The 14553-nt window shown below is 41.0% G+C and overlaps 2 protein-coding genes across 5 annotated transcripts in view; one reads left to right on the forward strand and one right to left on the reverse strand.

Annotated features, from left to right (window-relative positions):
* PIGX (phosphatidylinositol glycan anchor biosynthesis class X) overlaps window positions 1–3476 on the reverse strand; it is a 33055-nt gene extending 29579 nt beyond the window's left edge. Inside the window, exons 1-3 of the mRNA XM_032594585.1 lie at window positions 3215–3476; window positions 2740–3174; window positions 40–103 (exon numbers count right to left, since the gene is read on the reverse strand). Of these exons, the coding sequence (XP_032450476.1) occupies window positions 40–103; window positions 2740–3174; window positions 3215–3476 (761 nt within the window). The remainder of the gene's footprint in view (window positions 1–39; window positions 104–2739; window positions 3175–3214) is intronic.
* On the forward strand, window positions 3196–11111 carry CEP19 (centrosomal protein 19). Of its 4 annotated transcripts, none has more exons than XM_030329477.1 (3): window positions 3196–3280; window positions 8854–9050; window positions 9660–11111. In XM_030329477.1, exons 2-3 carry the CDS (start codon window positions 8921–8923, stop codon window positions 10019–10021), a joined length of 492 nt encoding a protein of 163 aa, XP_030185337.1. In that variant the 5' UTR covers window positions 3196–3280; window positions 8854–8920; the 3' UTR covers window positions 10022–11111. The 4 variants fall into 4 exon arrangements, with proteins under 4 accessions (XP_030185337.1, XP_030185336.1, XP_030185335.1 ...); XM_030329476.1 differs by having other exon boundaries at window positions 3204–3280; window positions 8851–9050; XM_030329475.1 differs by lacking the exon at window positions 3196–3280 and adding an exon at window positions 3374–3463 and having other exon boundaries at window positions 8851–9050.
* Window positions 11112–14553: the final 3442 nt, after the last annotated feature.

Raw genomic sequence — 14553 nt, forward strand, 5'->3', positions numbered from 1 at the left:
CAGTATTTTGATGTAAGTAGAAGTCAATGGGCAACTTACCTATGGAAACCATCTTTCAAAACTTCTTGCCTCAAAATAATTTCAGAACAAGTGGCCCTTATGCCTATAAGAACCAGAAGATTTTTTTTTAAATAAGCATACTATGAAAGAAAATTTAAATAATTAGAAAGTAATTGTTTGAATAGGTTTCACTTGCCTGCAAAATCTAACCAACCTATAAACAAAAGCTTTTAAAACTTAAGCAATTTAAACTACCTAAAAAAGCTACTTCTAGTACAGCACAGGGGTTAAGAACATTGATTTTGGAGTTAGATAGCTTACTTTTAAATCCCAGTCTGTCACTTAATAGCTATGTGACTTTGGACAAGACAGTTTCTCTCTCTGCTAGTTGTCATGAAAACGTAATAAATTACAACAGGGCTTACCACAACAGAGCTCAATGTAGGTACTTATTTTTTTTTTATTTTTTTTTTAATGTTTATTTATTCTTGACAGAGAGAGAGTCAGAGTGTGAGCGGCAGAAGGGCATAGAGTGAGGAAGACATAGAATCTGAAGCAGGCTCCGGGGTCCGAGCCATCAGCACAGAGCCCGACGCGGGGCTTAACTCACAAACCGTGAGATCATGACCTGAGCAGAATTCGGACGCTCAACCGACTGAGCCACCCAGGCACCCCTAGGCATTTATTATTAATACTACTTTATTCAGATGATCCCAGGACACCAAAAGGAACAGAATGGCTAAAGAGCCAGGAGATCTCAGTTTTAATCCTAGCTCACTGAAACTGTGTGTCTGATACATACTGCTAACTTCTGTATACCATCCGCACCTGGAAAACTGAGAAGATGGTACTTTCATGCCCTGTGAAGATGCTGGGAATGTTTAAAACAGAGAAACAAAAAGTAGAGGCTTTTCAAAGATTCAAAGGGTTCCTTTATAAACCTAGAATAACCAGAAATCTCACTGTACTGACACCATGCAGAATTCAGATATTAAAACTATTACTTGGTGTTAACATCATAAAATTAAAAATTCAGTTGCTAACGATCATCAACTCTGCCAGGCACCTTGCTATGGAATTTTACTCCATTTTCAAAAGATGGGAGTGTGTAGGAAGAACATTAAAACAAACACAAAGAAAACCATAAAACATCATGTGTTGCTAAATCCATTAGATGTATTCCTGAAAAGACACATGAAAAAATTTTATGAAAATTAAAAGACTGAAAAAAAGTATAGGTTAATATTTATTACATAATATCCAGGGGTGCCTGGGTGGCTCAGTTGGTTAAGCTTCCGGCTTCCGCCCAGATCATGATCTCACGGTTCCTGAGTTCAAGCCCCACATCAGGCTTTCAGCACAGAACCTGCTTCAGATCCTGTCTCCCTCTCTCTCTGCCCCTCCCCAGCTCGTGCTCACTCTTTCCCTCTCTCTCAAAAATAAATTTAAAAAATAATAATAATATCCATATCATAGATCTACTTGGGGCTTTAGCATGCTTTAATTTTCACAACCCAGCAAAATATGCAGGCAAAATTATTGCCATTTGCACATAGAAGGAAACTGATTCTAGGGGTGCCTGGCTGGCTTAGTCTGAAGAGCATGAGATTCTTGATCTCGGGGTCATATGTTCCAGCCCCACAGTGAGTGTAGAGATTATTTAAATAAATAAAACTTAATAAATAAAAAATAAACAGTTCTGACTCTAGGCCATACCACTAAGTAAGTGACTGATTAGAAGCAAGATGTGCCTGACTTTTAAAGCCTAAGATATTTCCACCCTCCTAGCTATTTAAAGAAATCTGTATTTGCTCTGGGAACAAATTATTCCGTTGTTTGTTTCACACAAATAACTTTGGGTATCTCTTGTACAAATTCAGATGTTTCTTCATTATGTTTAATTTTAATAGGGGTGGGGAGTAGGTGTTTATATCTACCTATAGATTAAATTAGGAAAAAAAGTTCATATTAATCGGCTTAAATTCTACTGGTATACACTAGAGAATAGTAAATCATATTCACCTGGGTTGGAAGAAAGGCTGATTTACAGACAGTATATTATTATTTGTGATTTTTAAGGCAAAAATACCATTTTCAAAATGAAGTTGTTGCATGTGAATTCACCTTCAAGAGTTTTCCTCTTAAATATTACTTTATTTGGTTATTGTTGCCTGAACTGGCTCTGGAAATTGACCTCTTTTTAATTATAAAATATCAGTAGTGGAAGAGTCTTTAGAGATCACCAAGACCAGTTGTTTAAAACGTCATTTTAGCTTCATAATACTTCAAATAAACTTGGAAACCTAATATGTGAAGACACAAAAGCAGTGATTGACACTAGTCTAATATCCTCATTTTACAGATGGAGAAACTAACCTGGTTTGTACTGACTTTCCCTCTCATGACTATTGCACAGCACCTTGCACAGCACCTAGCACAGCACTGCGGCCCCCAACTCGGGCCCAAAGAAATGAAATCAACTCGTCTGCCCAGCCCGGAGTCATAAGAAAAACCCCAGCCCAATCCAGTCTATTACAAAAAATATTTGTAAAACAAAACTAGTTGTCCTCCCCTTCCCACGCCCCCACCCCCGGCAGGCTCTGTATTCTGGACTGGGATTCTCACACCCCACAGGGCACTGTGGCCTTGCTGGTCCCCTTGGTGGTCACAAGCTTCATGCATCCCAAGACACCTGATGGCTGTACTTCCCCACTCCCGCAGCCCCGCCCCTCCCTTTACCAGTGTCGGTGGGAGCCGCAGAGAAGGCCGAGGCTGCTATGCTAGTGAATCCAGCCACCTCCCAGAGAAGCAGCCAGGCCACCGCCCGGACGCCCACGGCCCTGGCAGCCAGGACGCTGGAGAACGCGCTCCCCAAAGGAGCGCGTGCGGACGGTGTGAAGACAGAGGAGCTAGCGGACGGAGGAGCCTGCGCACGCCTCACGCCGCTCCTAGAGAGTGCTGCCACGGAGTTGGTGACCGGGACGGAAGACTCAGTGACGCGCCCCTGCGGTCCTGCCGTTCCCCGGCTTCCCGCAGCAGTGGACCCCCGAAAGTTCCGGCGTCGCGGAAGGCTGCAGCACGGACCTCCTAGTTCACTCCGTCGCCGCCCCGCCCCTCGCCTTCTGGTCGGGGGCGGGGCGAAGAGCGGCGCAGGCGCCGTGACGTGTGCCCGGTCTTACTGCTTTGAAACGCCTGCCTGGGCCTGCATCCAGACCTCGAACCCCGGACGCGTTCCTTCCAGCAGGATCCGGGAGCTCCCTGTCTCCACCGGCACTGGCAGGTACTTGCGGATTCGGGCCTCCTGCAGGGAAATTCAAGCCTGCGGGGCTGTGGCTGTCGACTCTTCCTGCAGCGCCCGGCCTCAAAGTGCTCCTCTGTGCACAGCGGTTGGGTGGAAACAACCCCCTCACGGCGGTTTTAGATCTTCCCCTGCAGAAGATGCACTTTCTGTACTTCTCTAAGGGTAAGAAAGTCATCCTTGCCCTGGTGGGGACGTGAGTAGGGAGAGGATCGTCTACTTGTTGGCAGAATCCGAACACTTTTAGGTGCTGTAGAGAATGTTTAGCAAGGTCATGGCAGTCACTGTTCCCCGGGGAGAAAAGTATTAATGCCTAAGAGGAAGACTTAGGTAAATGTGTCGTCTGTCTTCATGAATTAAGTTGAATCTGCAAGTAGGCCTAGATGCAGATTGGAGCAGAACAGACATTTCTAGGACAGGTGTCTGCAAGAGGAAAGATGCCAGAATGTTCTGTCAAATACTGAAAACAGCAGTATAAGCATGCTACTAAGAAATATGGAGGGGCGCCTGGGTGTTCAGTTGGTTAAGCATCGGACTTCGGCTCAGGTCATGATCTCGTGTTGGTGAGTTCGAGCCCCGCCCCCTCCCGGTAGGGCTCTGTGCTGGCATCTCAGAGCCTGGAGCCTCCTTGGGATTGTGTGTATCCCTCTCTCTCTGCCCCTCCCATGTTCATGCTCTCTTTCTCTCTAAAAAATAAAAAATAAACATTGAAAGAAAAATTTTTTAAAGAAATATGGAGATACAGGGGCGCCTGGGTGGCTCGGCCAGTTGAGCGTCTGACTTCGGCTCAGGTCATGATCTTGCAGTGTGTGAGTTCGAGCCCCGCGTCAGGCTCTGTGCTGACAGCTCAGAGTCTGGAGCCTGCTTCAGATTTTGTGTCTCCCTCTCTCTCTGCCCCTCCTCTGGTCATGCTCTCTCTCTCTCTCTCTCTCTCTCTCTCAAAAATAAACATTAAAAATTTTTTGAAAAAAAAAGAAATATGGAGATACATTTTGGAAGAAACACTTAAAAGAATTGAAACTGGTTGCCTGTAAAGAGAGGAAGGGCAGAGGACAGCAGTTATTTGTTATAATCCTCAGAGAATTATCTTACATTTTATTTCTTTTATTTATTAATTGTTTTTAATTTTTTTAACGTTTATTTATTTTTGAGAGACAGAGACAAAGCACCAGTGGGGGAGGGGCAGAGAGAGAGAGAGGGAGACAGAGGATCCCAAGTAGGCTCTGCACTGACAGCAGACAGCCCAATGCGGGGCTCCAACCCATGAACCATGAGATCATGACCTGAGCCAAAGTCGACTTCTTAACCGACTGAGCCATCCAAGTGCCCCTATTTATTTATTTTTTAATGTTTATTTATTTTTGAGGAAGAGAGAGACAGACAGAGCATGAGGGGGAGGGGAAGAGAGAGAGAGAGAGAGGGAGAGAGAGAGATATGCAGAATCTGAAGCTGGCTCCAGGCTCTGGGCTGTCAGCACAGAGCCCGACGCCTGGCTCCAACCCACAAACTGTGAGATCATGACCTGAGCCAGTCGGCTGCTTAACCAACTGAGCCACCCAGGCTCCTGATTGATTAATTTTTTTTTTTAATTTTTTTTTTTAACGTTTGTTTATTTTTGAGACAGAGAGAGACAGAGCATGAACAGGGGAGGGGCAGAGAGAGAGGGAAACACAGAATCTGAAACAGGCTCCAGGCTCTGAGCTATCAGCACAGAGCCTGACGCAGGGCTCGAACTCACGGACCATGAGATCATGACCTGAGCCGAAGTCGGACGCTTAACCGACCAAGCCACCCAGGCGCCCCTGATTTATTTTTTTTAACCTTTGAATTTTTTTATACTTTTCTCTCTCTCAATCCCCATATCCAGTCAATCAATCAATCACATCACCAAGACAGCAGACGCTACCCCCTTAGCACCTTTGGAATTGAATCTTCAACGCCCCTGCCAGTCTCAGTGTAGAGCCTTCTCACTTGGGGTCACTACTATCCCTCCCAATACCCAGCTCTCTGTGTAATCCTCTTCCAATCTGGAACCACACTTCTACTGCTCTGATTCCAGTCCTTTGAGAGTTCCCCAGAACTTTTAGGGTAAAGCTCGAACTTCCAAGTAAGATCAAACCATAAAGCTCTGAATGGTGTGACTACTACTGCCTGATTCTGACCTATTATCTCAAGCCTATCCATGTTTCAGTTATGACAATAATGAATGCCATAGAATTATGCATTTGGCATAACCAATGCTATTCCCTTTACTGGAATTCCTTCCACCTCCTATGTTTAACTCCTGTTTATTCTTCAAAGCAGAGTTCTGAACTTGATATATACTTGGAGGGGGTTGTTTCTGTTTCTGTAGCAGGAATATGTTTGTCCTGACATAATCTTACTCTTCTCTCTGACCACTCTTTTATTTCTTATTATTTTTAATTTACATTAAAAATGTAAAGTTAGTTAAGTTAGTTAACATATAGTGCAATAATGATTTCAAGAATAGAATTTAGTGATTCATCACTTACATATAACACCCAGTGCTCACCCCAACAAGTGTCCTCCTTAATGTCCCTTCCCCATTTAGACTCCACCCAAAACCCCTTCAGCAACCCTCAGTTTCTTCTCTGTATTTAAGAGTCTCTTATGGTTTGTCCCCCTCACTGTTTTTATATTATTTTTGCTTGCCTTCCCTTATATTCATCTGTTTTGTATCTTGAATTCCACTTGTGAGTGAAATCATATGATATTTATCTTTCTCTGACTTACTTCACATAGCAAAATGCACTCTAGTTCCATCCACATTGTTGCAAATGGCAAGATTTCATTCTTTTTAATCACCCAGTAATATTGTGCCAGTACCACACTGTCTTGAGGATTACAGCTTTGTAACACAGCTTAAAGTCTGGAATTGTGATGCCTCCAGCTTTGTGTTCTTTTTCAGGGTTGCTTTGGCTATTCAGGGTCTTTTCTGGTTCCATACAAATTTTAGGATTGTTTGTTCTAGCTCTGTGAAGACTGTTGGTGTTATTTTGATAAGGATCGCTATTTTACATTTTAAACAGAAAAGAGACATTACTTTAGTACAAATAAAAGTTAAATTTTAAAAAGAAAAGACTCTGTAGTAAATAAAAAAAAAACGTACATTATTATCAGTTGCGTATGTCATTCATGAGTATGGGCATTTGCTTGAGTGTGTGGGATTTATATTGTGCTCAGTGGGATCTCCTAGAAAGCTTACTAACAGGCTAGATTTTAGTGAGATGAACTGGGAGTAGTATTTGTTAAGAAGGGGATGGGTGAAATTATTACATCAGATCAGAGGCAGAGCACAGTAATTTGAAAAAGCAGTTATTTATGATTAGTTTCTTTTTTTTTTTTATTTTTTTTAATGTTTATTTATTTTTGAGACAGAGAGAGACAGAGCATGAATGGGGGAGGGTCAGAGAGAGAGGAAGACACAGAATCCAAAGCAGGCTCCAGGCTCTGAGCTGTCAGCACAGAGCCCGACGCGAGGCTCAAACTCACGGACCGTGAGATCATGACCTGAGCCGAAGTCGGACGCTTAACCGACTGAGCCACCCAGGCACCCCTGTGATTAATTTCTTAAGAGTAAAAATTCTGATGTCCAACAGTAAGGGGTGAATGTTATAGATTATGGTATGTCCATAGGATAAAACACTTGGCTATCATATAAAAATTTGCATTTTAGTAAAACATCTAATGACAAAGTCACATAGGTGGTTAAACTTAAAAGGCAGGACATAGGGGCTCTTGGCTGGCTCAATTTGTAGAGCATGAGACTCTTGATCTCAGAGTCGTGAGTTTGAGCCTATCCCGTATGGAGCCTTCTTTAAAAGGCAGAAGACAGATGCTTAATATAAAAAATACTATATTTAAAAAAACTATGTGTAGAAAAAAACTGGAAAGAATCAATGGTAATTATTTTATATATGTTTCCTCCTCCTCCTCTTCCACCTAACCCCCAGTTTTCTACAATGTACTATTTTCCTAAAGTGATTCTCTAACAGAACTAAGTTTATGGAGATATCATCACCCTGTGCTGCTTTACCTCTAGGTTCCTTGACATTTTGAAGTCTTCTTGAGAATGTCATAGTCCTATCTAAGGCAGTCCCTATCATTAAGTGTATTTTGGCACTGGGCACCAGGAAGAGGGGATAGAAAGTATTAACTGCAAAATAGCTGTGCTTCTTGTGACTGAAAAAACATATAGTGAGACAAATGAGTTGAAATAAAAACCATGTAAAACTTTATTGCTTGTATATGTAGAGGTTGAATCTGCATCAAGTCTGCATTTTTTATCAGACTTCTAGACTGTGAACACTTAGAGGATGTACAGAGGCTGTGTCTTATATTAGTACATTAAATCAAACAAGTATGTATGGAATGCCTACTACATTCCAGGTATTGTGCTGGGATGTTCTGGTGAATAATCGATACGTTGCTTACCTCATGTAGCATGTAGAATAGAAGAGGGATGTCTAGCTGGCTCAGTCAGTAGAGCATGTGCCTCTTTTTTTTTTTTTTTTTTTTTAACGTTTATTTTTAGTTTTGAGAGACAGAGAGCACAGAGGGGGAGGGGCAGAGGGAGAAAAGGACACAGAATCTGAAGCAGGCTCCAGGTTCTGAAGTGTCAGCACAGAACTTGACGTGAGGCTTGAACTCACGAACCGTGAGATCATGACCTGAGCGGAAGTCAGACGCTTACCTGACTGAGCCACCCGGGCACCCCAAGCATGTGACTCTCGATCTTGGAGTTGGGAGTTTGAGTCCCACGTTGGCTATAGAGATTACTTAAAAATAAAATCTTAAAAGAAAAAAAGAAAGACGGGTAGGTAAATGATTAAATAAGTAATCATAAAAAGCTTGATGAGTAAAATGATTGGGGAAGTACAGAGGAGACAGATCTGGTTGGGTGAACCTCTCAGGACATAATGTTTAAGGTTAAAAAATCTTACTATCTTGCCATAGAGGGTACTTATGCATACTTGTTTAACTGGTAAATAAAAAAGATCCTAGGGGCACCTGGGTGGCTCAGTCGGTTAAGGGTCCGACTTCAGCTCAGGTCATGATCTTGCGGTTTGTGGGTTCGAGCCCCGCGTCAGGCTCCGTGCTGACAGCTCAGAGCCTGGAGCCTGTTTCAGATTCTGTGTCTTCCTCTTTCTCTGACCCTCCCCTGTTCATGCTCTCTCTCTGTCTCAAAAATAAATAAATGTTAAAAAAAAAATAGGTCCTATAAGTTGATTCTTGGGCTGATGCAGAGGTTCATTTACAATCTTTGATTAAGAGTGCAGTACACCAAGAGGTCCGGACTGAACTGCATATCCAGGCTCGTGTGTGAACAAACCTACACACCTCAGTGAACCAGGGACCCAACAGACTACGGGTAACTGAGGGCCAAACTGAACTTTCACAGTAGCTCTCAAAGTATTGGGCTTGATAGGCCAAGAATGCACTCCTAGAAGTGGACTAGAGCCAGATCTGCTAGGGAGGTGGGGTACTAGGGAGTGTGGTTTATCCAACACTTACGTTTTTTTCCCCTTTAGCAGGAAGTCATTATGTGACTAACACATTGTCATCAGACTTCCTCTGATTTACCCTGAAGTGTATGTGAAAATGATGTGCATTGCCAAAAAATGTGGAATTAGGTTCCAGCCTCCAGCTATTATCTTAATCTATGAGAATGAAATGAAGGGGAAAAGTCGCCAACGCATCATGCCAATCCGAAACTTTTCAAAGTTTTCAGGTACCTCATGTTTTATCTTGCCTATCTTAAATCTTCTCTAAGTCACTTAATAAGAATGATTTGAGTCTCATAATGAAGTGACATGGTCTTCAGAGTTACATAGTCTTAGGTTCAAATCCTGACTGTCAGGGTAGATGTGTGAACCCAGCTAAATCACTTATTCTCAGTGAGCTTCAGTTTCCTGATCTGTAAGAGGAAATTGATAATCCCACCCATTCAGAATTGGATATGGGTTAAATGAGAAGCATTATTCAGTAATATTAACTCTTTTCTGTCCCTCCAAATGTGTTTTTTATGTGCAGTGTTGATATTAGTACCAGAACTAATATCTAAAACTATAATACTACTTTTTCATTTCAGATGTTTTCTCCAGTTGCAAATATTTAAAATCTCCTCAAAGTGATTGAGGAAATAAAAAATACATCCCTCCTCCCCCCCTCCCCCACATATCCCAATATAAAGGAATAGTTCTGCAAAATAATTCATTCTGAAAAAGCCACTTCGCTTCTTGGCTATAATAGCAGATAATGCTTTCAGTAGTTTGTGGTACATCAGTAGTTTTTGGTGTATGTGTTATGTGTGGTATATAGTTTTGTTTCTTCCTCCTAGATTGCAGCAGAGCTGCTGAACAGTTAAAGAATAATCCACGACACAAGAATTACCTGGAACAAGTGTCCCTGAGGCAACTAGAGAAGTTATTCAGCTTTTTACGAGGTCATTTGTGGGGACAAAGTTTGGCAGAAACGATGGAACAAATTCAGCGGGAAACAACGATTGATCCTGAGGAAGACCTGAACAAACTAGATGACAAGGAACTTGCCAAAAGAAAGAGCATCATGGATGAACTTTTTGAGAAAAATCAGAAGAAGAAGGATGATCCAAATTTTGTTTATGACCTCGAGGTTGAGTTCCCACAGGATGAACAACTTCAGTCTTGTGGCTGGGACACAGAGTCAGCTGACGAGTTCTGATACCAGAAACTCAAAGAATTTATGGGGCTAGTAGAAGAACCATGTTTATACATTCTTTGTATAATTGTATAATACAATATTATACACTTATACAATTATACAAAGAATGTATAAACATGGCTCTAGAAAAATCTGTAAAGAGCACTAAACGTACATGTTGGGTCATGTTTGGATTAACCATGTTACTTTTCAAAACTGAGACTTTTAGATTATCTACTATGTAGATGCATGAGGAATATAAGAGAAACAGAATATAGGAATATGCCTTTAAGGAGCTTACAATCTAATTGGAAGATAAGTCAAAAACTTGTGAAAAGCTAATTAACAGAATTAGGCAGCAAACAGATTAGAGCCAAATGCTTGAGAAAGGTTAGAGGGCCGGAGCCTAGGTTACCATAGGGTAGAATAGTCAGGAAAGACTGCCCTTTAGTGGAGAGATGGAACTTTGCCTGGCCCTTGAAATGGTAGTATTTGGATAGAAGTTTATATAGAATTCCAGATGAGAGAAACTGGAAGAAAGAAAAAGAAGAGGAGGTTAATGATAAAGAGATAGGGATGAGAATATTTTATTTGAGGAGCAGAAAGCAAATTATAGTTTGCTAAGATTGGAGGGCATAAATGGTTAACAGGATTATTCCAGAGGCATTATGTCTTCATGTATGTTTAACTGTGGAGGAGAAGAGCAACCCTGCGGGACGCCGGCTGCCACACATTGAGGTCTTCTGATGGACGGCTGGGGAATTCTGCCCCTCCAGGATCAGGAAATACATTCTAAAGACATTCTGAAAACCTGAAGGTCTTCCCGTAACTACAGAAGTTTGTTTGTAATATGGGAAATCTACCCATACTAAAATGAACAATAGGCATTGCCAGTTTAGGCTTATTTATGAGTTTCGATCTACAAAGAGAAGATCTTTGTTGAACTAGGTTATATGTGTACAGTTACATCTTTCTTCTTTTAGAATATTGTTTAACTGGCGGATATTCTATGTTTCCTGCAAGGAAATTAATATTAAATAAAACTAAAAAATTCACTCTTTCTACCTGTCTATCCCTACCCTCTTTACCATTAAAAACTCCATTAAAGGGATCATTCCTTTTTTTTTTTTTTAAGTTTATTTATTTTGAGAGGGAGTGTGCATGTGGGAGGAGCAGAGAGAGAGAGAGAGAGGGAGGGAGAGAGAGAACCCAAGCAGGCTCCGCACTGTCAGGACAGAGCCTGATAGGGGGCTCCAACTCATGCACCATGAAATCATGACCTGAGCCGAAACCAAGAGTCAGACACTTAACCAACTGAACCACCCAGACGCCCTTCAGGTAGCATTCTTAATGTTATCACCAGGGGCTTAAATGGTCATGTGATATCTGTATAATATTTGCCAAAGGTAGCAAGAGAATTTTCAGAATCGGAGATTCTTCTAATATCTACATAGTATTCCATTGTATAGATGTAGATGATCTATTTTAAAAGTTGACCTTAGGTTGTTTATCCTTTCACTATTAGAAATAATGCCACAGCAAATAACCTTGTACATTCTCTACTTTGTGCCTTTGTAAAACTACATGTAATGCCTAGAGGGGAAATGCTAGGTATGTCTACTCTAAATTTTTTTTCTATTCTAAATTTTAGTAGATATTGCTAAGTTGTCCTTCAAAGAAGTTTGCTCATTCATTCATTCATTCAGTATGTGTACTTAATGAACCCTATTACATGCTGAGCCTGTACTATTCTAGAGTCTATGTACACAGCAGCATGCACAACAAAGTCCTTGCCTTTACAAGGTTTACAGTCTAATGGGAGAGGAGCAATAATAAATATGTAGAATAATGTAATATATTAAGTGCCTGGAATTAAAAACAGGGTAAAAAGAGAATGATGAAGGGGTTGAGAGCCACTTTTTTTGACAATGATCAGAGAATGCCTCCCTGTAGAAGTGACATTTGAGTAAGGACCTGAAGGAGGTAAGGAAAAATTGATGTGCATTTCATGGGTAGTAGGGAAAGGTAGGTGCATAGACACCTAGGGCTGGAGTGTGCTTGGCTTATTTGAAGAGGAGCAAGGACACAATTGTGGCTAATTTGGATTGAACAAGAGAAAAATGGTAAGAGATGAGAGGTTGGAGTGTATTTTACCAATGCACAGTACTTACATGAAGGTCATCCCAACTTAAATTGTCAGCAGTACGTGAGAATATCTGCTCTCAACAGATAGTGTTGATCACTCAGATCTGTTGAGTGTTGACTCAACAGATAGTCATTGATCTTTGCCAATTTTATAATTTAAAAATGGTGTCTCATAGCCTTACAGGTTTTTTGTTTTTGTTTTGTAGCTCGGAGTTTTAATTTACATTTCTTTTATTACGAGGGAGACTGAGCATCTTCATACACTGGAGGGAGATTTTTTATGAAATAACATGTCATTTTCTCACTTTTCTACTGTGATGCTGGTCTTTTTACTGATTTGTAAAAAAAGTTCTTTATTAAGGAAAATAGTCCTTGGTTTGTGATATGAATTGTAGATATTTTCACCTTTGTCATTTGTTTTTTGACTTTGTTTATGCTATTTTTTCCAGGCAGATTTTTTCTAGTCAAATCAATCAATATTTTTCTCTGTGCTTCTGCATTTTTGTCTTATATACACGGGCATTTCTCACTCCCAGGTTTTGTTTTTGTTTTTTTTTTTTTTAATCCCATGATTTTTTTTCTACTCAGGAATTTATTTTGATATAAGACACAAGATGTGAATCCCAACTTTATTTCTTCTCAGATGCCCATCCAACTGTCCCAACACTACTATATTTTGAATTACCTATCTTTCCCCCAATGATTTAAAAAAATTTTTTAAAATCTTTATTTATTTTTGAGAGAGAGAGAGAGAGTGTGTGAGCAGGGGAGGAACAGAGAGAGAGGGAGACACAGAATCCGAAGCAGGCTCCAGGCTCTGAGCTGTCAGCACAGAGTCTGACACGGGGCTTGAACTCACAAACCGTGAGCTCATGACCCAAGCCGAAGTTGGACGCCCAACCAACTGAGCCACCCAGGCACCTCAACCCCAGTGATTTGAAGTGCAAGTTCCCATATGTATCAAAACACTTCTCTTTTGATTATGTTACTGTCATCTGTAGCACACTTTCCCAATCCATGTTTTTTGGTGTTTATTGAGCACATCTCATATTCACCAAATTAAGAGCTATAGTAAGATGCAAAATGGGCCATAGCTTTTGTCTTTGAGATTGTAACATAGTTTAGCCAAAACAACAAAACTAGCATATATGAGCTAGAGAGACCCTATCTAAAGCAGGAGGGGGTGGAGATCATGTGAGCTGAGCAGTTGTGGGTTTTTTTTCTTTATGTATCTTATCCAAAGTTAATTCTGTTGAGCTCTTAAATTTTTTTCTCATTATAAAATGAATATATAATCAACACCCATTATTTGAAAATGTAGACAAATACCAGAGTGTAAAAGTAAAATGGGAAAATTCTCCCCTCAACTTCACTCAATTCCCACTCCACAGAGAATCTGGCTTCCCTAGAGGGCTCCAGAGCCCATCTTCTGTGACCTTGTTTCACCAATATTCTTTCTCTCACTCTCTACCCCTGTCTTTCCCATTTTCAGCTTCATTCTCTGCTGGTTCATTCTTGGCAGTCTGTTAACATGCACAAGACCCTGCCATATTAAAACAAGAAAACGCATCGCCTTGTCTTTATTTACCCAATACCATTTCTAACCAAATTATAGCTTATCTAGTTGTTAGATAAATTGAACCCTTCCCCCACTGCCACACCCTTTAGAGCAAATGTGGCTGTAGTCTAATTCTAGACTAGACTAGAGATGCATGCTTAGCCTATGAAACTCCATGCTTTGAGAGCTGCCCTTATAGTTCATTTTGGCCCTGGGTTATTCTAAGAATCTCTGGTTCATTCACAGGTGTAGGTTTGTTCACATGTGAGCCTGGAAATACAATTCAGTTTGGACCTCTTAATGTACCGTAGTTTGTTGTTGTTGTTGATTAATGTTTATTTATTTTAAGAGAGAGAGAGAGACAGAGCATGAGCAGGGGAGGGGCAGAGAGAGAGGGAAACACAGAATCTGAAGCAGGCTCCAGGCTCTGAGCTGTCAGCACAGAGCCTGGCTTGGGGCTCGATCCCACGAGCCATGAGATCATGACCTGAGCTGAAGTCAGATGCTCAACTGATTGAGCCACCCAGGTGCCCCTAGTGTATTGTAGTCTTAACCCAAAATTGCATATAGATCCCTGGGTCAGCACAAGAATTAAGCTGAAGGGTTTTTTTCTATCTACAATTAAACAAGGAGTTATCAAGCACCCTGTATGTCAAGGTACTGCGAGTGGTCACCTTAAACCTCATGTCCTGAGAGTCTCACCAGATCTGTCTCCCTTGCACTTTTGCAATTATTTTACTCGTAAGTTTTTTTGTAATTATTTCATCACCTACCGAATATTTTGACAAAAGTAGTAGATGAAAATTGAAGAAAGGCCATTGGATTTGGTAGCTAGGTCTCTTAATATTCA

This window comes from Lynx canadensis, chromosome C2 (genome assembly GCF_007474595.2).
Source record: "Lynx canadensis isolate LIC74 chromosome C2, mLynCan4.pri.v2, whole genome shotgun sequence".
NCBI classification, from domain to species: Eukaryota; Metazoa; Chordata; class Mammalia; order Carnivora; family Felidae; genus Lynx; species Lynx canadensis.